The following is a 23,580-nucleotide window of genomic DNA, read 5'->3' on the forward strand; positions in this document are numbered from 1 at the left end:
TTTTTTTTTTTTTTTTTTTTTTTAGTTTGTTGGGTTTTTTTTTCAGTGGAAACTAGGAGAAAATTATTTTACTGCGGTTTTAGGAGAATTATATAACAGTATTATGAGGAAGTGGCTTACTGAATTTGAATGTAACCCCAGATGGTCTCTAATCTCGTCATGATGAACTCATTATGCTTAGTGGTGGAGGTCATCACAGAGTGCCTGTTAAAATGTTGGGTCTTGCACATCTGTGCAGCTGAATGGCTTTTCTGTAATTAAAAAGTTCTTAAAAAGACATAGCTGTTTTCTAAAATAAGCCTTATTGATAACTATGGGTTTATTTTGAATGGTTGTCTTGTACACCTTGTGTTGGTGGAAGAGTTTTCCTGTTAACTTCTCGTAAGATGTTTGCATTTTTACATGAAAAATGTGAAAGAACATCATGTTTTTATTTTCTAAATTAATTTGGCAGTTCCCCTGAGTGAAAATTGCATAGGATGTGTGGTTTTATAGGTTTACCTTATGTTTTGCTCTTACTGATGGCATGGCTTCTATCTGCTTTCCTTGAGCCAACAGCCAGAGCATATGCAGCTGTTTGATTAGCCAGATGGGGGAGCCGTTTTGATTCAAAATTCATAGGGTTTTTTTTCTCCTTTTCAGATTTTGTTTGTTGGCCAGTTTGTTGGCTAGTTTGTAGGTGGAACTCTCTAATTGTTTCATCACAGAAGTTAGCAAGTGCAAGCAAAAAAGGGTTCTGAATGAATGTGCAAGGACAGTAAGGAGCAGATCTGTGTTTCCAAAGTAGCAGACTTAATTATATGTGCACTGTGATTCTGATGGTGAGTGTAGAAGCTAATTGGTGTCTGTTAGCATGGCTGAGTTTGATCCACTGCCAGTTGCAGCTGTTATGGTAGAATGGCTGTACCTTGTAGATCCCATTTCCTTCGTGATCCGGTGTTTGGTTGTGGTTGCATAAAAATACTGCTTTGTACAACTGAACCTACTTGAAGGACTGTACTGTGGGATTGTGGTGAAATGCTGTAAGAGTTAAACAAGATGCATGCCTTTAAGCTTCATTATTTCTTTTTTTCCTGGGTTTGATTATGCAGATACTAGGTAAGATGCAGTAAAATGCAAAGAAATAAAGTTTTTCTTCATTTTCCAGTTAAAGGCAAAGCTAGAATTATGTTCCAATTTCGTAGTTAAGCTTACTTTCAGAAAGTAATTTTCTGCAAGACTGTTTTTCTTCTGTGTCTGTAACAGAACTTTCTGTTACACAGATGTTATAAAGAACCAGTTTGTAGCACAGTAGAGCTGTGTTAGCAGCAGTTAAAGTTCACAGTTCTTATTGCCTCCTGGTGGTGGGTACAGCTATTGAGCAGCCTAAGCTAATTTCTTCACTACAAAGGAATACTTTGTTTTTGGTCTTCCAGCTTAAACAACTTCACTATTTGCGTCAAAACTGGAAATAAATGTGAAAAATTGAAAAATAACAGATTCCTTTTGCTGCACAGAAATACACTGTTAAAGAGAAAATCAAAGTTGTAGGAAAACTATTTTGTTTTTGCTAGAAACTGATGTGTAAGGAGTATGGCACTCCCTGCTTAAATAACTTTTAGTAGGGAAAGTAGGAATGCTTTTATTGATGTCTGCTTCTTGTGTGTTTTATCAGCAAATATTGCCTTCAGTATTTTGCTGTTAGCATCTTAAAATTGAAAAAAAATGTCGAAGTTCAACAAAAGTGAGCAATTTTGGAGGCCTGGTATTAAATAGATGTCACTGGACCTAGAATTGCAGGCTTGATAAATCTCAAAGTAATCTTTGCAAGGACTTCCGCAGGGTACTTTTGAAGTGAGGGATATTAAGATCTTCAGAAAAAAAACGCATTTACTTCCTAAGAGCAGTGAGTTAAAAAGAAAAGCTGGAGATTATGAAGTCTGTGAAAAAGGAACAAAAAACATCTGCAGCAGCCTCCCAGCTACTTCTTTTATGTTTAATGACATTATCTGTACTACATTTTTATTAGTAGGTTTAGTTGTTAGAATATGTAATTGTCATATCAGAAATCTCTGTGCAAAAAAAACTCTGCATAAACTGACTTTAATGCAGCTTATTTCTTTCAGCTGTTCCTTTTAGATTCTTTTTTGGGTGCTTGTCATGGCAACAGGAGGCGGCCCATTTGAAGAAGGCATGAATGATCAGGACTTGCCTAGCTGGAGTAATGAGAGCCTTGATGACCGGCTGAACAACACGGTATGATTCACCTTAGCCCTCAGTTGTTGTTTTATGTGGTACATTGAAAGAAATAAGTAGATTCTGTTATGGCAGGCAACAGTGCCAAACTGAACGCTGCCAGTACAGCTTTTCAGTTAAGTATCTATGAAATCAAGAAAAGTAATTGAGGTATATGTATGCAACTGTTAGGTATAATGCAGAGATTGTACACTCCATAAATGTATTTATGGGAGGTGTTCTGAATAAAATAAAGTAACTAGACATACAAGCATGCTAGGTATTGTTAAAACTGAGAACTCTTATTCCTAAAAGTTCTAAACTGCCTAAGAGTATTTGCCGAAGAAGAATTTTGGCTTTATTTTACACAAATTATTATGAGCTTGTATGGGTTAGAAATTGCCCGACAAGTTTCACATAAGTGGCAAAGAAAATTATTTTTTATTTATGATTTTTAATTTTAAAATAGAAGTAAACTCTGTTTCGCTAAATTTAAAAGTTTACTTTTTTGTCTACGTGGATAGTAAATGTGAGTTTTCTTCTTTTCCTTTCCTTTGTCTTAAGGACTGGGGAAGTCAACAGAAAAAAGCAAACAGATCATCAGAAAAAAACAAGAAAAAGCTTGGTGGAGAAGCTGAAACAAGGCTTACTAATGATATATCTCCGGAATCTTCACCTGGAATGGGACGACGAAAGACCAGAACTCCTCACACTTTTCCTCATGCTCGATATGTGACCCAGATGTCTGTTCCAGAGCAGGCTGAATTAGAAAGACTTAAACAAAGAATAAACTTCAGTGATCTGGATCAGGTTTGTGTGAACACTAGCTTTCACTATATGTGTATATGTGAGTACAGAAGTTGTTCATTCATCTCTTAATAATTTGTCAGACAAATAAAGTAGGCTTTCATAGTGCATAGCTTAAATGCACTGTGGGAGCCAAATAGTAATTCTAGTTTCTTAACTGGAGGAAAGTTCGGAGACTTGGCTTTTCTGGGCCTTAGGCTCTCCCAGCTGTCTTTACTTTGTTCCTCTCAATCATCAACAAATTTTGTGTCCTCAAACTAGTATTTTTTATTCATCATACTTGTCTGCACTTAAAAGTCTGTTATTTTATTCTGAAAGTTTGCTCTGAAGTGGCATAGTTTACGACTCTGAACACTACTATCACTGCAGCTTAAGCAGAGGAGGAGCAGCTGTAGAAGTTGTACCTCTGTAATGTGGAGAAATGTATGACACAAATTTTTTAGCCCTAACTGCTTTGTTAGGAATATTGACATGTTTGGCCCTCTCTTGTCCAATGCAATAAGTTGGAGAGGTTAATTTGTTAGCACAAATTTATTGTTTAATTACTAACAATTCCAGAATAGAAATTTGTTAATCTTTGCCAAAGCTTGTTATTAACTTGTTAGAGTTGCAATGATTATGTTTGAAGTGTGATTCATTAGAACATAAAGCCTGGGAGAGCTTCCTCCAGAAATATATGTTACGGGATCAAGTAGCTATTCAGAAGTTTCTAAAGAAAAGTTTGAGATAGCATATCCTACAAGCTATTATGCTACTTAAAAAATAATATGTATGTGTTCTTTCAAATTTACTTGAAGAAGTAGGGTGCTTTTCACTAAAACAAAGGTAGAGGCCAGAGCAAGGATGAGGAGCTAAGCTCTCTGTGGAATTACAGAGCTCTTCTGCTTTTCAGATGTTCCAAGAGTGTGGGTTGCTCTCTGAAAACTGTATGACAAAGATTACTGGCACTGTTTAGCTGTTGTCAAGTCAGTACTTTATGAGGGAACTATAAGATCACAAATAAACATAATTATTCTTTGTTCTCTTTGTTCATAGAGAAGCATTGGAAGTGATTCTCAAGGCAGGGCAACTGCTGCTAACAACAAACGTCAACTCAATGAAAGCAAAAAACCGTTCAACTTCTTGTCACTGCAGATAAACACTAACAAAAGCAAAGATCCTGTGTCAGGTTCCCAAAAAAAGGAAAGTGGGGAGCCATTGCAATGCAAAGACCTGTTTGGAGCTGCTCTAAACAAAGATTTCTTTCAAAATGGTCAGCTGTCTGTTCAAGAAGATGGAAGAGGAGAACCAGCTATGGATAGTAGCCAGGTACTTGTATAGTCTGTAATGTCTGTGGAATATGGGCTCTTCAAATGGTGTCAGTTATACTATTATTTTTCAGTGTTTTTGTGAATTTTTAGTGTGAGTGTTGTAGTTTATTTTGTATTAGAAATATTATTCCCGCAGTTCTAAGAGGCAGACAGAGGAAAAGATTGAACCAAAAGCAATGTATTGTCCTTTAGAAATCTAATTATTAGAAGGAAGTAAAAGAAGTTGTATTTGATTGTCTGTTATAGAGTTCTAAGAAATAGTCTCATAGTTAAGTATTTTAAGTATTTTAAGTATGTTAGTACTATCAGCTTGGTTCTGTTTAAGCTGATGTCAACAAGAAGCCCTGTGCTTCAGCCTTACAATTTCATGCATGCTTTTATCTGTTCTTAAAGGCTTTTATCTTTTAACCACTTACATAAATGTGCTTGTATGATTGAAAGTACAGTGTGTCACTTTATTATTGCTACTTGGCTGTTGCTTTCACCTTGTTTTGTGCATTAAATACCTTACAGCTATTGCTGAATGCATTCAGTAATTACAGTGTCTTTACAGATTGTCAGCAGACTAGTTCAAATTCGCGACTATATTGCTAAGGCCAGCTACATGCGGGATGATCTTGTAGAGAAAAATGAAAGATCGGCCAATGTTGAGCGTTTATCACACCTTATAGATCACCTTAAAGAGCAGGAGAAATCCTATCTGAAATTTTTGCAAAAGATGCTTGTAAGTTTGAGAACATAATCTATCTGTTTCTGCACTGTAACCTTCAGTTTATTTTTTTTTTTAAAGAAGTTGACTGTTGCTGTTTCGATGGTGCTTCTAGGGGTGTTGGTTTATAAGATGTAGTACCTTCCATAATTCACTTGTACTGCTCCATTTATGTAGCTTTTTGTTTATGCCACTGAAATATTTCAGGCTAGAGAAAATGAGGATGATGGTGTTTGGACTATAGATTCAGCTGTGAGATCTGGTTCTATAGGTGAGAGCACATCGCTAAACACTGATGTGCAAGCTGAGGCATCAGATACCATGGTAAGCTGCCTTTTAGTAATTTAGTAATTAAAATGCCAGAAATTAAGTCTTATGAGTGTTTGCTGTTTTATGTTTTTTTTTTTTTCTTTTGGTTGCTGTGATGGTGACATGATATGCAGTTCAAGTTAATAAATCCCTTAGCCTTCTGTTCAGGAGGTATCCCTGTGTGCAGGATTTTTTGAGTATACATGGGAACAATGATTCTGTCAAAACAACGTAGTATTTCTTGATGAATTTTTAAAGATAATCTTTAACCTTTCCTAAAAGTAGATTAGAAGGTTAAATATATATTTTGGTGGAAGGATGCATGCATGACATTAGTGTAGGAGTGAATAATTTTCTATGCATCTTTTCATCTCTTTAAGTTTTTCTGTTGATAAGGAATCTTGCTGTTGTTGGGTAAGATGAGAGGGTTATAAATGAACTATTAGTGGGCCATTGGTTAAGTGTCCTTTTAGTGATATGGTAGAGGTATTGGCTTAGCTCAGAAGTTTCTTTCCTTTAGTTGGAGGGGTGGGTACCTTTTAGAAAATATATTCTGAATTAGTTCTGAAGTACACAGATCATCTCCTTTCCTATCTGTAGAGTCTTTACATTGCAAGCAGTTTTTGTTCTAGTTAAGAAAGCATTTTAACAGCAACTTCTGTATTGCATCTTTCAATACTTTTCTGAGGAGAATTAGTAGTTGGTACTGTTGTAGCTAGTTAGTACTCAGAGTGCTCTGCAAATGGTAAGTGAAGTGCTTGGTACAAAAGCAGCAGTTACAATCTTAAGGAGTCTTTGTAGTTATGTTTAGTTCTGGAAGAACTCTGTCACTGTAAGAGAAGTGCAATTATATGTATGGAGTGTATGCATTTAACTTCATAAAATCTTGGGGAAAAAAAAAAGTAGAAGAGGACCGGTACAAATTTTAAGATAGATGCATGAAAACTTGCACTTTTCTTCATCTCAGAAAAGGAGTTTGTTTTCTATTTGATACTTCATTTTGTAGTTAATTTCTCTTTTTATGCAGAATGAATGCTCCTGCTCTATAAGGTTGATTTCCATCTGGAGCTTCATTGCTAAAACTGTAAGAAAGAGTGGAACTATGCTGTTTAGTAGGTTTTATTTGATAGTAGTTTTCAGTATGTGACAAGATAGAAGTGGATACGTTTGCAGTTTAAAAATGCATGTTAAGCCAGAGCACGTGTTCAAAATGTAATATGCTTAACTATTTAATAAAGGGGGAATCTTCTAGTATGAGCACCTGTCCCTGCATTGAGGACAAACTAGGGGCATTCAGCTTCATGAGGTTACAGATGCTGATGTTACAGCAAACCCGAAAGGGAAAAGTGTCTGAGTTGCTCTGGCCTTGTAGGATTTAGAGCCAAAAACATGGATTGCCTTCAAAGGTGCGCTTCAAAAACAGTATTTTAGTCTCTAAATCAGGATTTAAACATGCTGATTTTCTTTCATTTTTGTCCCTGTTAACTTGCTCCAAATGTATTTGTTACAGTAAATGTTTCTATTCGGCTTGCTTACCTGTGTTCATTCGCCTTGCCACTGATTTTCTTTAGCTGGAGCTGTTTTCTTTAGAGGTATTTGACAACTTTCTCTTCTGAAGTCTTAATACTGACAGAGAAAATAATACCTATAACACGTAACTATATCAGCTGTGGGGAAGGTGTTCTGATTTTATGTGATGTTAGATGGCTCTTCCTGATTTCCCAGAAACAGAACAGCAAAACATGTAAATCAAATATTAATCAAACAAAATGTAGAAATATTAGGCTTGAAAAATGTTTTTTGTTTATTAATGAACACAGGTAAATCTGGTGTTTGAGTTAGCAATTGAGTGAAAGTTGGAGGCACATACTGCTTTTCCCTTTCTTCCCCTTCTTCCTGTGTTGATTTCATTTTTCTGTACTCTATTTTGCCTTTTCTCTGCTATATATGTGTAAGATAAGAATTTAGACAGAATGTTCAGCTCCAGTTGTATTGACACTTCTTTGAGAAGTGTTGAATTCTGGGTGTATTGTCCTTTATCTTCTGGGAAGCTGAGTGTTCTTTTTTTGCCCAGAAATATTTAATAAGACGCATGCTTCTATCCTGACTTTCAGTGCTGGATTTGTTTCACACTGGGAGAATTTTTTTATTTCAGGAAATCAGCATTGCATGAAAAGATGTTGATTCTTTTAATATTGTGTTTATGTTGACTCTTAACAAAAGGAGGCAATCTTTTCAATGTTTTTGTCTCTGTAATATGATAAATCAACTTAAACAGAAGCAGGACCTTTACCAGTGGATGTCTCCTTAAAACACTTAATTCCTGAAAAGGTTTTGAGACAAATTTCCAGCTATTAATTAAGGTGGGCCCCGGAAAGTAACTTTAATGTATTTTAACCATACAGCACGCTTCCATTCCTTCAGATTTGTTTCCACGTGCTTGGAAATATGTTATAGAGGGAGTTCCTGTTTTGAAATTGATTTACCTAAGTCTGAAGTGATTTATTGCCTATGCCAAAAATACTGAGTACAAAAGTGAATACCTGTTATACGTTCAAACAGAATAACTGTGTAAAACTTTCTACTTAAAATACATTTTAAACTAGTAAATAGTTGGAGTCTTGTATCATTTGAAACACCATGATGCTGTGCCTTATGTTGCTTAGCTTTAGCATTCTTATATTAATGCGTTGCTCTGAATTGATGCTTCGAAGGGCAGAGGGATGCTTAGATTAGTCTTTGGGGTGTGTTAAATGGCTGACTGTTTCTGAAGAAAACATAATCCTGAGAGTGGTAAGCGTATCTTGATGATACAGGTTTTTTTCTTACTTTATGTCTAAAACTCCTTGATGAAGAGGACTGAAAAGTGAAACAGTTTCACCTTTAACTCTTGCCTGACTTTGATTCAGTTACATTCTTGCTTGTTTTGATACCTCTAACAGCAGTACTTTCCAGATAAATTATCCTGGTTATGGTAATGTTATTCTGTATCTTGCAGGCCAGAGATCCTCAACAGGAAGCTAAAGAGGAGTTGGAGAACTTGAAGAAGCAGCACGATTTATTGAAAAGGATGCTACAACAGCAGGAACAATTGAAGGCTCTTCAAGGAAGACAGGCAGCTCTTCTTGCTTTGCAGCATAAAGCAGAGCAAGCGGTTGCTGTTGTGGATGAGTCTGGTATGAAAGCATCTCTAATAGTTATTTTAACTTGCTGATTGAATGATTAATGCTGGAATTGTAGAATACATATTAAAAGTTCTTTAGTAATTCTCTTCTTTGAAGTCTTACTGCAAGGCTATAATTTAATGTATTTTTTTTTAATAGTATTGTAAAATGACAAGTCAGTTAAAAATGACACAGCTGATTTCTGTTGTCTACTTGTAAAATCCTAATTTCTTTTTTCCCTAAGAATTGGACTACCGTGTCAGGTTAGGAGTTCGCCTCTTGTCTCTGTTAATGTATTAAGGCATTTGTAGGGAACTGGAGCATATAGAGGGTGTTGTCTCCCTTGCTGCAACCTTCTGGGCATAGGCAATTAGTAGTTTGAAGCTTTTATTTGCTCTCTTGTTGTTGTTTGGTTGGTTGTGTTGCTCTGGTTTGTTTGTTGTTGTTTTTTAACGGGTGGCTTCTTGACCATTTGATAGCCGCTGATAGATTAATGGGTTAATCAGGGAAAGGAGGAAGTTACTGTAGCAATTACACAAGCAAATATGAAAGTAGATCTCTAAAATTGTGGGATGCTTTTGACAATAGAGCACCACCATTATAACATGACCTTCAATGTAAAAGCGTTCTTCTAACAGGTCTTCATATACTCCCAGCTTTTTAAAACCTGTCCTTTGGACAGAGGCTTCTCTGTGATATGCCTAAAGGTTGCCAGCAGAGTTTCTCAAAAGTTCTGTCTTCGAAGAGCAAAGAATTGCACTTGACTTGGTGTGCTGTTGACATATGAGTTGTCTTAGACCTGTTTGTTGCAGTCTAGTTCTTTCAACTTCAGTTAGAGTTCTGCATGTAACATTGTTTCTTCCACTGCTCCACAAATGCTGTTGTATTTTCTTTGGGAATTAAGTAATCAGAGGTGTGTGGTCCTAAGAAATTATGTCTTTGCATGGAGCAACTTTGTAGTTAGGCTGCTAGAGTTGTGTGCCTCTTCCTCATAAAAGTTATCATAAAGCTTAACTAGAGGGCAGGCTGGAAAACTAGTTCTTATAACATTTGCTTTCTTTTTTTTTTATATTTTAAGTTTTGAATTTGTAGAAATATAAGCACTGATATTTATATTTTACAAAAAATGCAAACCCTTCTTTAAGGTTCTGTATGCTCACATAACAAAGCGTTTTTATCAAATGGTCTTTATTTCTGTGAACAAGTATTTACATTTTTCCTGCTTTTTTCTTCATGCCCAGTTGTAACAGAGACAACAGGTAGTGTTTCTGGAGTAAGCCTTACATCAGAATTGAATGAAGAATTAATTGACTTAATTCAGCGCTTTCATAACCAACTTCATGATTCTCAGGTCAGTCTTTGTGTTGCACACTGAAGTTCCACCATTGTCTGTTTTTCTTATTCTTTTGAACAGTTAAATATTTGTCTTTTTATTTTTATTCCTCCGCTGGTAGAGTAATTGGAGTTCCTCCAAACCTGCAAGCTCAGCATCTCTGTGTTCCTGAGGGTTATCTATTAGCTAAGTGATGAAGTTCTTTGTTCTGCTGCTGAGCTTATCAAATCTATAAGAGGCCTTTTTGTTCGTTAAAATTTATTTTGCTTTTTACCCGTGGTGCTTTGAATGAAATGAAGTTATTCTTTTTAGACTCAGTCTGTACCAGACAATAGAAGGCAAGCAGAAAGTCTTTCACTTACCAGAGAGATTTCACAAAGCCGAAACTCTTCAGTGTCAGAACACCGGTCAGATGAAAAGGCACAGCTTTTCAACAAGATGCGAATGTTGCAGGGGAAAAAGCAAAAAATGGATAAACTGTTAGGAGAACTGCATACGCTTCGTGACCAACATCTAAATAATTCCTCCTGTAAGTTTATTTAAACAGAATTATCCATTTTCAAGAGTGCAGGTTTAAAAGCACGCAGCGTGTATGTTTTTAAGGTGGCCCTGCAGATGTCTAATGAATGATCCCTGTGGTAGGTGATGAAGCTGTGATGGGGTGGGCAGTATTGCATACCTGGTTTTTAGTGCAGTAAATATGTCATACTTGCTGGAGAGCTTGACAAGCAAAATAGATAGCACTTATACATTGTAATATTATTGCTGTTGATTTGTGAGGTTGTGATAACTAAGTTTGGTTTTTTTTTTTTTTTCAAGGCTTATCAGTAACACTTCATATGGTACACTGCACGAATCAGAATGAGAATGATCTGTATATTATCACATTACTTCTGTATTTATATACTGTGTGCTTCAGTTGTTAATAATGCTACTGCATGGTGGGGTTTGATTTTTATTTTTTTTCCACTGTCCAAGAACTTTCTTATCCACTAGTGGAATGTACTTGAATGTCAGGTCATGCCAGAGGAAGTCAGCTGTCTGAATGGACTGGGTGTTTTGGCCTGTCCTCAGATGATTTTTCTATTCTTGAAGTCTCCCATGTGGGCCTACTGTTTGCTACATGTTTCTGTTTCTAGACTTGCATTTGCCCTGGTGAAGCTTTGTTCTATGGCTGGAAATTGGTGAAAGGCAATTATATGGTAGTCTGATTAAGAAACGAATCCTTCCAGCTTGCTCCTGTAGAAGAGCAGACTGGTTTGATGCTTATGTTTCTAAAAGTCATTCTTCTTACCTGTACTTAACATGCACTGTTTGAGTGCATTTGGTTATGATTTTTATATAGCTGGATAAAGTAAGCATATTTCAAGGCTGTGTTCTGAAGCATGTGGCTGTAAGAGCTTTCCAGTTGAGGAAAGAAAGTTACTAGAACTCTTCATCATTTTAAATGTTTAAACATTAAATTTCATCAAAAGCAATTCAACCATAAGTTAGTCCTTAAAAGAACTCTTTGGGCACATTGGCAGCTTGAAAATTTCCACTTAACGTTTGATAAAGCTAAAAAGAACTGACTTAAGTATTGTTTATGGAAGCTGCCTATTCTGGTTAGCATTGCCTGTCGTGAAACTTAATGCAGAAGTTGTTCCTCGAAGAAAAGAAGGTGCTAACTGCTGTTTTGAATGCTGTTAATATTTTCTGTAATTACCTTTTAATGTGATTTGGTTAGGTAGGTTCCTTTTTGAATGCTGTTTTCAAGAGGTATGTTTCTTCTTTGTAGTTTTTCCAGCTTCAAGTTCTCCTCAGAGGAGTATTGACCAAAGAAGTACAACTTCAGCTGCTTCTGCTCCTGTGGGCATAGTAACTGTTATCAATGGTGAATCAAATAGTCTGGCATCTGCTCCCTATCCTCCTGATTCCCTGGCTTCTCAGAATGAGAGTGAAGAGGATGACAATCTAAATCCAACAGAAAAGCTTCAGTAAAAAAAATATTTATTTATTTGCTTTAGTGGTTTTTTAGTATTGAGTTTTAGGTGTGTTGTAGTAAATTCTGTATTAAGAAACTGTTTTGTGTTTTAATTTACTTAACAGGCTACTTAGTAAATGGTCTGAGACAGTAAAATGCTCCTTAGCTTCAAGCAGAAGTTTATTACAGTAGAAAAATTACAGTAGATGTTAAGAACTATAAATGTACCTATCTGTTTTCTCAGTTTCCATAGATTTAATTAATACTGCCCTCTGTTCTGTTTTCTTTTTTTTCCCCTCAGGAAGCTAAATGAGGTTCGTAAGAGACTGAATGAGTTACGTGAGCTAGTTCACTACTATGAGCAAACATCTGATATGATGACAGATGCTGTGAATGAAAACACTAAGGAAGAGGAAGAAACAGAGGACTCAGGAAGTGATTCTGAACATGGGGATCCACAGCCTGTTACAAATATTAGGTTATTATATATTTTGTCATCCTCAGTCTTTGTAGCTAAGTTGTCATAGGTTTCCTGAATCAATGCAAGATTTCAGTGAACAAGAAGTAATCCATTTTTCACATGAAATTTTTGGAAAAGTTATTCTAAGGGTTATTTTTATGTAACTTACACAGGTTAGTAATAATCCTATTCTATTGCAAATGCTGATCTGTAGGCTCAAGTACTGAAATGTGTGTGAAATTCCTCTGGAAGATGAACAGTCCCAGAGCTAGGAAGTTCAAGCAGAAGCAACCTTCAGTGTATAGATTCATTTTGAGCTATAGTAATAGGATAGTTGTGTGCATCTCTGCAGAAATCAATACTAACCTGGTGATGAATCATACGAAGCTATTTATAAAAACGTACACCTTGAAATCCTCTTGTAGACTGATACTGCTGCAGTTTGAGTAGGGAAATAATTTGTAGCTGCTTCTGATTTTCATGTATTTATCTATTTTTTGGGGGGAAATGTCTGTCTGAGAGATGGATATTGGGAATTCTCAATGTCTGGACTAATTTTGCAAGTGAATTTTAGGAGATTTTTTCTTTTTTTAATTCCAAAGGATTAAGAAAATAAGACATTCATAAAAGTGAGTCAATAAAATGGCTGAAGTAGTATTCCATCAAGACCAATTCTTAAGAAGCTAACATGAGTAATGCATTTCACCCTAGAAACCCTCAAGGAATGAGTAGTTGGAGTGAAATAAATAGCAACTCAAATGTACAGTGTGGAACTAATAACAGAGATGGAAGACATCTTAATACAGACTGTGAAATAAATAATCGATCTGCTGCTAATATAAGGACTCTAAAAATATCTTCTACTCTAGGTATGTTCTAAAATCTAATAATTTAGGTCTCAGTGCATCTGTGATTCTGATAGCCATGCAACATCTGGGAGAACTTTGTTCGAAGTGTTCAAGTCTTAACAGTAGGCTGGTATTTTTCTGAAGCGTAGTAATTAAATAAAAGTAGGCATTTCAGTAATGTAATTGATACTGTTTTGTTTACTCCCCTCTTCCCTCTCCACATCTCCAGACTGTCATAATAGGGAGGATGACAAAGATACTGACCTACCCCAAGGTGACGACGATGAAGTGGAAGAAGATAGAGCTAGTGAAGATTCCATATCTAGTCACAGAAGCAGCCTGGGTGATGTTGCAGGAGATGCCGAGTTTGAGCAGAAGATTAATAGGCTTATGGCTGCAAAGCAGAAACTTCGACAGTTGCAAAACCTTGCTGCTATGGTGCAGGTATTCTATGACTATAAATCTGTGCATGAAAATGTAACTCATTATTTCATGTAATGTGGAACTTTTAGTGGGGAAAAATTCTGCTAGTCTACAATATAGGATAGACTGGGAAAAAGGAGACAATAGTTGATTTGTCTGAAGTTGAAGGTGACACTGAGTTCAAATCTGGAATTTTCTTGGGATGCTGATCTAAGACAAGAATGACTGTAACACTTTATCTTGGCACTGGCTTTTATGAACAACAACAAAAAACCAACAAAAACAAAACAGGAAGTCTAGTATTCTTTAAATTATTTTGATCTATGGTTTTAAACTTATTATGGATGTTTGTTTTAGTTTTGGAATCCTAGGTTTTGCAGTGTTATATCGGATTTGATTAAAGTCTTCAGATCTATTGGAATTGTTGCAGTATGTTGGAACTGAGATGTTTGGGAAACTTGTTGTTTGTTAAGGATTTTGAGAGCCAGCTATATATTTGACAGTGTTTTTCATTTGAATTTCTTTTTTATATTCATTATTTTTGTTAAAAAGAGCTTTTCTTGAGTCTTTTATCTCTGTGGAAAACTTGGATTTAAAGATTTAAATTTCATGTCTGTATACTGAGTGTATGTAAGTATGACAGACTGTAAAGGTTTCTTGTAAGAGCTGTAAAATCAATTCTAGTACATGTTTTTTTTTTTTTAGTAATAGTAGCAATATAGATGATGTATAGCTATTTTGAGACTACATTGCTGTCAAAATTCCCCGCATCTGGATTGGGCTTGTTTTTTATGACCGCTACAAAGATTTTTATCTGTATAGTGTTATAAGTCAGAATTAAACAGAATACAGCATCTTAAAAAGAAAACACAGAGACATACGTTCAGTCTTCATATTTGAAAGGTTTGAACCTTTGTGCTTACCAGTAACAGTGTTGTAGATCTGGATGGCTACGTTGTGCTTAGCCAGTGATGATCTTTTCAGCAGGTTCTATATTCAGAAAGGTTGTGTTGAAAGAAGAATGCTGTGGCTACAAGAATTTGGAGATTTAATTGAGAACTTGAAATGAAAAAGCTGTAATAACAAAAAAAATGGAATAGGAAACCTTGCAGAAAATTGTTTCTAAAATATTTGAAAAAAATCACTTTTCAGAGTAGTTTCAGTTTTATTTTAAGCTAATAATACTTCATGTAATTATTATTATTACAGTAATTAAGAGTCTTCACCTCAGTTGTCTTCTGTTCTGTTCTCCTTCCACTATTTTTTCTTGATGTGCTCATGTATTTCTATCTTCTCAGTCACTGGTGTAAAGTACAATTCAAGTGGTTCAGGCTCCCAGAATGAGGCACACATTATTTTGTATTTATATCAATAGTTGCACCAGTTTGAGCTTTGTAACTTTGAATTGTCTTATTAAGATAATTTAAATTAGCTTTAAGTCAGGGTAACATGAAGATAATGACCTCTTTAGTTTGAACGGCAGGATGTTCAGGCTACTTAGTTAGGGGAAAAAGAATTGCTTTGATAAAATGAACTTCTTATATTCAGTTCATCAGTTTGAAAATAGTCTGATTGCTTTCTTGTCTTCCTTTCAGGATGATGATCCAGAACCTCAAGTACTCACTGCAAATGCATCTAACTTGGGTGACTTTTTGGGTGAGATGGAAGAGAGAAAGCAACAACCAAACAATGTTCGAGTTAGTACCAATAAGTTGCAAAAAGATGTAGGACTGAATGAAAAAGCAAGGTATGTCTTTGTCTGAGGACCGTAGAATCTTTCTTTAGATGACTTCTTGCCAAATAATATGTGGGTAACGTATCCATGCAGAGAGAAGTTTTATGAAGCTAAACTTCAGCAGCAGCAGCAGGAACTTAAGCAGCTACAAGAAGAAAGAAGAAAACTAATGGAAATTCAAGAAAAAATTGAAGTGTTACAGAAAGCTTGTCCTGATCTTCAAGTAGGTAGACTTTCTTTCTTTCTTAGGCTGATGAAGAGTGAAACATTATTTTCACACCATTTTTCCCAAGTAAAAAAATCTTGCTTTAAAAAACTTGTTACTAATTGTGTTCTACATTAAGAATTTGGATTTCCCAAGCTAGAAAAGAGCTCTGGCTATCTAGTTCCATTGAAGTTCTTGCTCAGTGATTGTTAAATCAAACTCTAATTTCACTGTTCTTTGTCCTCAAAAATTGCAGTGTTAAAGTCTCCAAAATGGAGGACCTTCTATATTATTTTTAGTTTGGAATTTGTCTGTCTGCGGTATCTGCTAGTCACTGCATCTTTATTCTTATTAGTCATTTGCCTGTTCTGCTGCTGTCAAACAATACTGTGTCTCATAAGCATGACCAACACTTTGTTGTATTCAAACTGAACTGCAGTACTGTGCTTTTTTCATACTCCTTAAAGATGATTTCATATGAAATGAGCAGTAAATGGTCAACATTGTGTCTACAGCATTTTACAATAATACATTAGATTAAAAACAAATTTTGTTTGCTTCTGACTAACCTCTGAAGTAAGTACTTAGTGGATTCTAAAATTACTAAATAATTCTGCTATCTGAAGAAGCCTGAATTGTAAATTTTAGAAGGTTAAGTTCTTTTGTCATTCTGCCTTTTCTTTCAGTCTGCTGGCCTGGGTAACAGTCCAGCAAATAGACAGACTCCACCAGCAGCCTCAAATCCAGCCATGAATGAGTGTAACACAGCTGGCAAGCCTTTACTTGAATTTGGTGAATCTGTACCAGTAGGCAATGAGGTATTTCATACTTGATATTCTGGTACTTTATGTGGAAAGGGGGAAGAAAAAAAAAAAGGAAACTTGGACACATTATTTTAAGTACTTTATATGAAGAGAGTGTAATATAGTAGCCATGATAATGAAATGTACATAATTGATTTACTTCATTTCTGGAAAGAAGTAAATATTGATAGTGCTGTACTTTTCTTCATGCTCCTGGAATATTTTTTTTTTCTCTATGATGTAAGTGTGAGAGGTCAATAATGTGCATTTACAACATTATATAATATATTAGATAAAAATATTTTTTTGTTTCTTGACTAACCTTTGAAATGAGTTGTGGGATTAGAAAGGGTTCTGTGAAGCCTGCACTATTTGTCTTATTTAAAAAAAAGTAACTATCCTCATTTGTTTAATTACCTTTTTACATTCTAAAATGGCTCCTAAGATGGCTCCTACTTGGGTGCGTTTTTGTAGTGTGATTGATACCAGTGCCTGGACAAAAATGTCAGTATAGTATCAAAGTGTGAAATTGTAAGGTTTTAGTTGAGTTTTTTTTGTTTGTTTATACTCTGATGCTTTCAATTTTATTGGAAACAGTTATGGTCTGAGATGAGAAGACATGAAATTCTAAGAGAAGAATTGCGACGGAGAAGAAAGCAACTTGAAGCTTTAATGGCTGAACATCAGAGGAGGAGAGAACTGGCAGAAACAATATCTACTGTTGCTGCATCAGTTAAAAGTGAGGGGTCAGAAGTTCAGCATACTCCCCAGCAGAGTAGGACAGAGAAGTAAGAACATGAGTTTCTCTTTGCTGTCAGTCAGTGGGTGATTCTGTTATTTTGTGACATTTTGGTCTTGAGTTACTTCTCATTTTTATCTGAGAATTGTTGGGTGATGGTACAACAACATTAGATGGATTTCTTGACTTCTAAAGTCAAGTTGGTCACATCCCAGTTCTTAGGATGTTTTTTTCCCCCCAGTGTATTTCTTCTCCTCACTAAAGAAGAGAGGAATTCCTGGAAAATGCCAAATGCGTGGAGTATTGTTTCTTCATCTTTACAACATTTGTAGAGAGAATAATTTTCCAAAACAGCATGATATTTTACTCAATTGTCCTGATATCAGAAGAATACTAGTTTCATTTCTGTTAGATAAATGAATTTTGGTGCATCTTGATTAATTGGTGGACTTGTAATTGTCAAGAGATTGTTTGTTAAGTTTATAGCAAACTATTAAAACAAAACAACTTCTTTCCCAAACATGTCTCATTTTCAATGTTCAGTAGGACAATGGCTACCTGGGGAGGTTCTACCCAGTGTGCACTAGATGAAGAGGATGGAGATGAAGATGGTTATCTCTCTGATGGACTTGACCAGGCAGAAGAGGAGGAAGACGCTCCAAGTATGAATGACAGCTATTCCGTTTATCCCAATAACCAAATACCAGAAAGTGTGTATTATCTCAAAGGAAATAAGGACAGGTAAGTGGCATTACTTGTTAATTTAATGCTTGTGAGGGTGTTTTTGGAAGGGGTAGAAAGACCGTTGCACTAAATGCAAAGCACCCTACTACATCAAAGTGAAATTTCTCTGTGTGCTAGTGAGATGTATGCAGTGGCATTTTCTTATCTTAGCCTCTGTAGCTACGTGTATGATAAATTTTGGTTATTCTGTATTCCTCTGTTAAATATTGCCTGCCATTCAATTACCTTGTTGTGTTGTGTTGTGTCCTCATGTTGTGTTTCAGTCAGCATAGCAGATGACTTATGTGAATTTTTGGTGTCTCTTCAAAATCAATGATTCAGAAAATTATAATTACTTTCCTCTGGTTTTTATTAGTGAAAAACAATCTTAATCAGTGCTAATGCATGAGACATTCTTTTTGGAACCTGTGCTGCTTCTTACTGCATTATGTTGATTGTTCTACGTACAACTGAAAATTTGATGATTGAAGCAGCCCTAATAGGAAGGTCTGAAATGTCAGCTTTTGTTCTCATTCTTACTTTCTGCTTCTTCCCTGCCTTAGGTGGAAGAATTGCCGTCCTCTTTCAGCAGATGGGAATTATCGACCAATGTCTAAAACTAGGCAGCAGCAAAACATCAGTATGAGACGCCAGGAAAACTTTCGGTGGATATCGGAGCTTTCTTATGTGGAGGAAAAAGAACAATGGCAAGAACAGATCAATCAGTTGAAGAAACAGCTTGAATTTAGTGTTAGCATTTGCCAGACTTTAATGCAAGATCAGCAGGTAGGCATGAAGAGCAGTTAATTCGGTGTTCTAGTTCAGTGTTTTCCTAAATTTTTCTAGTGATAACTTCTAATTTTGGTAATTTGGTCTCTGTTGTTTTCTTTCCACAGACCCTATCCTGTTTTCTACAGACTTTGCTTGCAGGCCCATACAATATGATGCCCAATAATGTTGCATCTTCACAAGTACATCTTATTATGCATCAGTTAAACCAGTGTTATACTCAACTGTCTTGGCAGCAGAATAACGTCCAAAGGTTTGTATTAGGATTTAGCTGTATAATTTGAAATGCTTCAGTATATGCCTTTGGTTTTTGGCAGATGACCTGGATAGATTCTGGATTCTGACTGTGTAATGGAAAGATGTTGGAAAAGCTTTGTCCTTGCTTAGATTTTTCAGTCATGATGTGTACATAGTAATGCTGCGTTTGAATGTACTCCTTACATCTTCTGAAAAAATAATCTTTTTGAAGTAAAAAAAATAAAAACAGTAGCAGTTTCATTTCATGGTATGAAATTTCAAAATCTTCATCTCTGTTTTGTGCTTGATAAGTGATACGTAGTTACCAGCCCTTTTTGCATAATGTTTTAAAGTAATTTAGATGGCAGTTGCTGCAAATACTTTGCTTCTTCTGTTGTTTCCATTTAATTTTGTTTCCAAGCTGCTTGCTTCTTGCTGGGTGACTTTTTTTTTTTTTAATCATTCACACCAGCATGTTTAATTTCTGTGAATGTGACCACAATGACAGATCTGTTGATTTTAAACTGTGTGTGTCTGTTGCTTAGAATTAAATGAGAGCTACTTTTTGACTGGCCAAATGACTTTCTTCACATATGTACTGAAAACATAGTTTGTGTGTGTAAATGGATACATGGACAGGTGAAATACAAATCTCAAATTAGTGAGTGGAATAGATTTACAATTTTTTGTCAGCCCGAGCATCAAGGGCGCACTTAGTGGCTATGCTGGCTAGTACCAGAATTGCTGTCGAGTCAAGGAATTTCAGTTTAAGAATTGTTTATGTTATGACTTAGTGTATTAAGTTAAGTATTAAGTTAAGCTCTATTAGTGAAGTTGTGGTTTTATTTGCATGGTGTTGTCTACTGCTACCAATCCCGCTGGTTATTGGATTTCTATCAAGTTATTTTCTCTTGTGGTGTTTAAATTTTGAGGCACTCTTTTTCCTCCTTGTTTTCAAGATTGAAACAAATGCTAAATGATTTAATGCACCAGCAAGAACAACAGTGTCAAGAGAAGCCATCAAGAAAAGAGAGAGGCAGTAGTGCACCACCACCTCCATCTCCTGTTTTCTGTCCATTCAGCTTTCCTCCACAGCCTGTGAACCTGTTTAATATACCGGGATTTACTAATATTTCTTCATTTGCTCCAGGTGAGTATTACTGCAAGTGTGAAAAGTAATATGATTTTTTTTTTAATTTCTGCCCTCTCATTCTGTGTTAATTTAATGGAACTCTGTCTTGTCCTTCAGATTGAAATTGAAGTACTTGAAGTTACAGTATTTATATGAAAAGAAGTTTGTATCTCTTTTGGTTAGGACTTAGAGTGCTTATTTTGAAATATGGCAAATAGCAATGTGTTACCAATTTTTGTTTGTATCAGAATAATTGAGTAACTACTGATTTGGATACAGTGTTCCTAATCTCATTACCAACTCTTTTACTGTTTAACTTGAAATAGGGCAAATAATGTATTCTACTGTGTCTTAAAAAAAAAAAAAAAAAAGCGATTCCTGAATTGTCTTAAGCAGTAATATTTTAGCCTTTTTAGAAAATCAGCATAATCTGAAAGCTACCAGCTATGTCTCTCAGTTATTATTTAAATTACACAGAATCTACACAGAAGAGTAATTATGCTCAGTTTGTTACTTCGATGAAGATTCTGAAGTTAAAGTAAGCATTATATGTTCTTTGACCATGTGAATACTTGCACTGTTGGAATTTTCCTGTGAACTTGATCACTGAAGAGCTGGTAGTCTTCACACACAGAACTCTGGGTTTTTTATTTTCTTTATAGGAACTTACAATTTTTACCTCACTTGTAGGAGTGTGTATTCTTGAAATGTCTTCATCTGTACACTGGTGGAGTTGTAGTGGTATGTGCAGTTTCCAATCATGTTTGACACCTGCATTGAAGATAAATTTCTCGTAATTGCAACCTTTTCAGGCCAAGAGTAGTTTTTTCTTATTTCCCTACCACATTTTTTTTGTTTCAGCATTACAAGGCGCCACTCAGTGTCTCAGACTTGACGTACAGTGTGTGGATAAATGATGTAGTAACTTATGTCATTCTTGTTTATTTTGTAGGTATAAACTACAATCCAGTGTTTCCTTCTGGCTTTGGAGATTTTGCACGCAGTGGTTTTCCACAAAGCAGTGAGCAGCAGCAACATCCTCTAGATCATAATACTTCTGGAAAAACTGAATATATGGCATTCCCCAAACCTTTTGAAAGCAGTTCCTGTAATGGAGCAGAAAACCAAAGGTATGTTTTGTCACAGTGCAACTCTCCTGTAACCACTATTGTTACACCTTGCTTTAGCCCCACAGGACTAGGGTTATTTTTGGGAACTTATGTGTAAAGTTAACTTACAAGATGAGGTTTAATTTTTAAGTTTCGATATGTTTTTTGGTTTTTTTCTTTTCATTTGTGTTCTGTTTTTCTGTGTATTAAGTCATGTATTGTTTCAGAAATATTCCAACCTTCAATGTAGTGTTGTAGTATTCTGTGATACATTTTTGTCTGTGGAGGGAGGTTTCTGTTTTGAACTTGAGCAATCAAGATAACAAGAAGATACAAATAGCTTCAAAGTGATTTTATTTTTTTAATGCTACTGTAGGTAGTAATGAATATTGTTTAAAGAGTGTTTTGTCTTATAATACTCTTCAGTGTAATTCAAGGTACATAACCATATTCAGGTTGCAGTCAGTCAGAAATGTGAATTTCTTCAGATGTCTTCATTTTTCCATTCCAAGAAAGGAACTTGCTACATGTTTTTTAAATGTCAGTGTTCAGCTGATGACTGAGTAACTAGGGAAGATATCTTACGCTACAGATGAAACTCTTTGTTTGTCTGGTAATACATGCTGCTTCTGTCTGAGAAGGCAGGTTGTGATATGTTATGTTGTTTTTTCCTTTTGATGGAAGGAGTCATAGGCAACCTGAAGATGAAATGGAAAAAAGATCAGCTTGGCTTAATGATAGCCAGGAAGTGAAAAAAGATGATCAATCTCAACTGAAAGCAGGCTTTCCAGTTTCAGTACAGAGCACTGCTTCGGGTCATAAAAATCACTCTGATACGAGCAGGAGAAGAAACTTTGATGAAGAGTCCTTGGAGAGTTTTAGTAGTATGCCTGATCCAGTTGACCCAACTACTGTGACAAAGACATTTAAATCTAGGAAAGCTTCAGCTCAGGCAAGCTTGGCATCAAAAGATAAAACACCCAAATCGAAGAATAAGAGGAAGAATTCTTCTCAGCTAAAAGGCAGAATTAAGAATACTGGTAGGTTGCAAATAATCTTATATGCTGTGGCAAACTGAATATGGATTATAGTCGCTCTATTCCAGAGAATTTACTATCCGTAAGTGGTATTTATAGTGAGTTCTTGAAATACATCTTACTGAAATATGAATTCATTTTTGTGACACAATTACACTAAAGTTTTTGAGTATTTCAGCAAATAAAGCCATAAATTATTAGGAATCCTGGTTTGAGTGCGTAAGTGGGTACAGATGCAATAAGAGATGAGGTGCCTTCCTCTTCATTAAGTCTTCGTGTTCTGACTGGGTGACTTACTGAGGAAGGTATTTCAGTAAAATACAGAATCAGTCTGGAATGAGATGGACACTGCTGGCAGACATACTACTGCTGCAGTCATTGAGAATTTGGTGCTGCTGTATCACCTCAGCAAACAAAGGAAAATCTGAAAGATAGTTGTTTTTTCATTTTGAAATTGCCCTTGAACCTATGTATGGAAGTAAGAAAACTCTTTGTGATTTCCCTTTCCACTTCTTCCCATAAGGTTATGACAGTGCGAGTGCTTCTAGTGTGTGTGAACCCTACAAAAGCACTAAAAGTAAACACTCTGAGGAGGTTGTTCATGCAAAGGTGTTCAGCAAGAAGAACCGGGAACAACTGGAAAAAATAATTAAATACAGTAGATCTACTGAAATGTCTTCAGGTATTCTTTTCTGAATTTCAGTAATTGTTATTTGTGTAAACTTTGTGTAACTATAATTAGTTACAACTTTATTGCTTAAAAGCAGTGTGTTGGTAACAAGACAGCAGTGATGCACTTCAGCTTATGTGGATTTTGCTTTTTAATTTCTAAGCTTTCAGTAAACGTAAATGCATGTAATGTTTGGGTACTGACTGATGTTGTGTGTTTACTGTAGATTGGGTACTTGATTAAAATATTTAGAAACAAGCTTTAACTTGAGACAGAAAAAATCCTAGTTGATCAAAAATCTTATTTGTTGGCATTTCTATGAACAGCAGATGAAACTGTTCACCATTCTAATGACATCTGGTACTGCATGCTTGTTTTCTTTGTGCTTAAAGAAGCTTGATGAAGTATCATTCAAATTAAATCATATCATGTAAACCCTTACATTTTTGCCATCTGCACTGCTTTTCTCGCATCCGTGTCATAAAAATACTCTTCTGTGTCTTTTTAGATTCTGCCAGTATCTTGTTTGAATCATGCAGATGTTTTAGTCATAGTAGCATGATGTACAGCTTTGTCAATGTAATTGAGTCCACACTGAGAGCTGTTTATTAGTGTTTATTATATAAACTTTGCCAGTTTAGTTTTCACAATAAGCAGCGATGTGGTTTGGATGATTAAGCAGTCTTCCTCCTGCTGTTTTGTATAGACCCTGTCTTAATTTCTGGTGCGCGTTTTTGTGTTTATCACTGTCTATCCCCACTTTCCTACAGCACATGCTAGGAGAATTCTGCAGCAGTCTAACAGAAATGCATGCATTGAAGCACCAGGTAATGCATTCATTGCTTAGCTTCAACGATGTCC

At 35.7% G+C, this 23,580-nt stretch overlaps 1 protein-coding gene across 9 annotated transcripts in view; it reads left to right on the forward strand.

The window, feature by feature from the left end:
• The window catches only part of PCM1 (pericentriolar material 1), a 39,183-nt gene that overhangs the window by 2,415 nt on the left and 13,188 nt on the right, over positions 1-23,580 (forward strand). For 3 of the 9 annotated variants that reach the window (XM_042811390.1, XM_042811394.1, XM_042811395.1), the window contains exons 2-24: positions 2,106-2,235; positions 2,779-3,024; positions 4,057-4,329; positions 4,885-5,055; positions 8,348-8,525; positions 9,755-9,864; positions 10,159-10,375; positions 11,624-11,822; positions 12,111-12,287; positions 12,981-13,138; positions 13,347-13,561; positions 15,136-15,287; positions 15,369-15,498; positions 16,167-16,298; positions 16,881-17,071; positions 17,566-17,763; positions 18,309-18,531; positions 18,642-18,787; positions 19,731-19,921; positions 20,856-21,033; positions 21,697-22,052; positions 22,573-22,731; positions 23,490-23,546. In XM_042811390.1, coding sequence (XP_042667324.1) covers positions 2,140-2,235; positions 2,779-3,024; positions 4,057-4,329; positions 4,885-5,055; positions 8,348-8,525; positions 9,755-9,864; positions 10,159-10,375; positions 11,624-11,822; positions 12,111-12,287; positions 12,981-13,138; positions 13,347-13,561; positions 15,136-15,287; positions 15,369-15,498; positions 16,167-16,298; positions 16,881-17,071; positions 17,566-17,763; positions 18,309-18,531; positions 18,642-18,787; positions 19,731-19,921; positions 20,856-21,033; positions 21,697-22,052; positions 22,573-22,731; positions 23,490-23,546 — 4,153 coding nt within the window. In that variant the 5' untranslated portion in view covers positions 2,106-2,139. Of the gene's footprint in view, positions 1-2,105; positions 2,236-2,778; positions 3,025-4,056; positions 4,330-4,884; positions 5,056-5,247; positions 5,365-8,347; positions 8,526-9,754; positions 9,865-10,158; positions 10,376-11,623; positions 11,823-12,110; positions 12,288-12,980; positions 13,139-13,346; positions 13,562-15,135; positions 15,288-15,368; positions 15,499-16,166; positions 16,299-16,880; positions 17,072-17,565; positions 17,764-18,308; positions 18,532-18,641; positions 18,788-19,730; positions 19,922-20,855; positions 21,034-21,696; positions 22,053-22,572; positions 22,732-23,489; positions 23,547-23,580 lie in introns of all 9 variants that reach the window. The other 6 variants (XM_042811398.1, XM_042811391.1, XM_042811393.1 and 3 more) reach the window with 6 other exon arrangements.

The sequence above is a fragment of the Centrocercus urophasianus genome, unplaced genomic scaffold (genome assembly GCF_019232065.1).
Source record: "Centrocercus urophasianus isolate 14NV4802_14NV808 unplaced genomic scaffold, USGS_Curo_1.0 seq_13, whole genome shotgun sequence".
Lineage (NCBI taxonomy): Eukaryota > Metazoa > Chordata > Aves > Galliformes > Phasianidae > Centrocercus > Centrocercus urophasianus.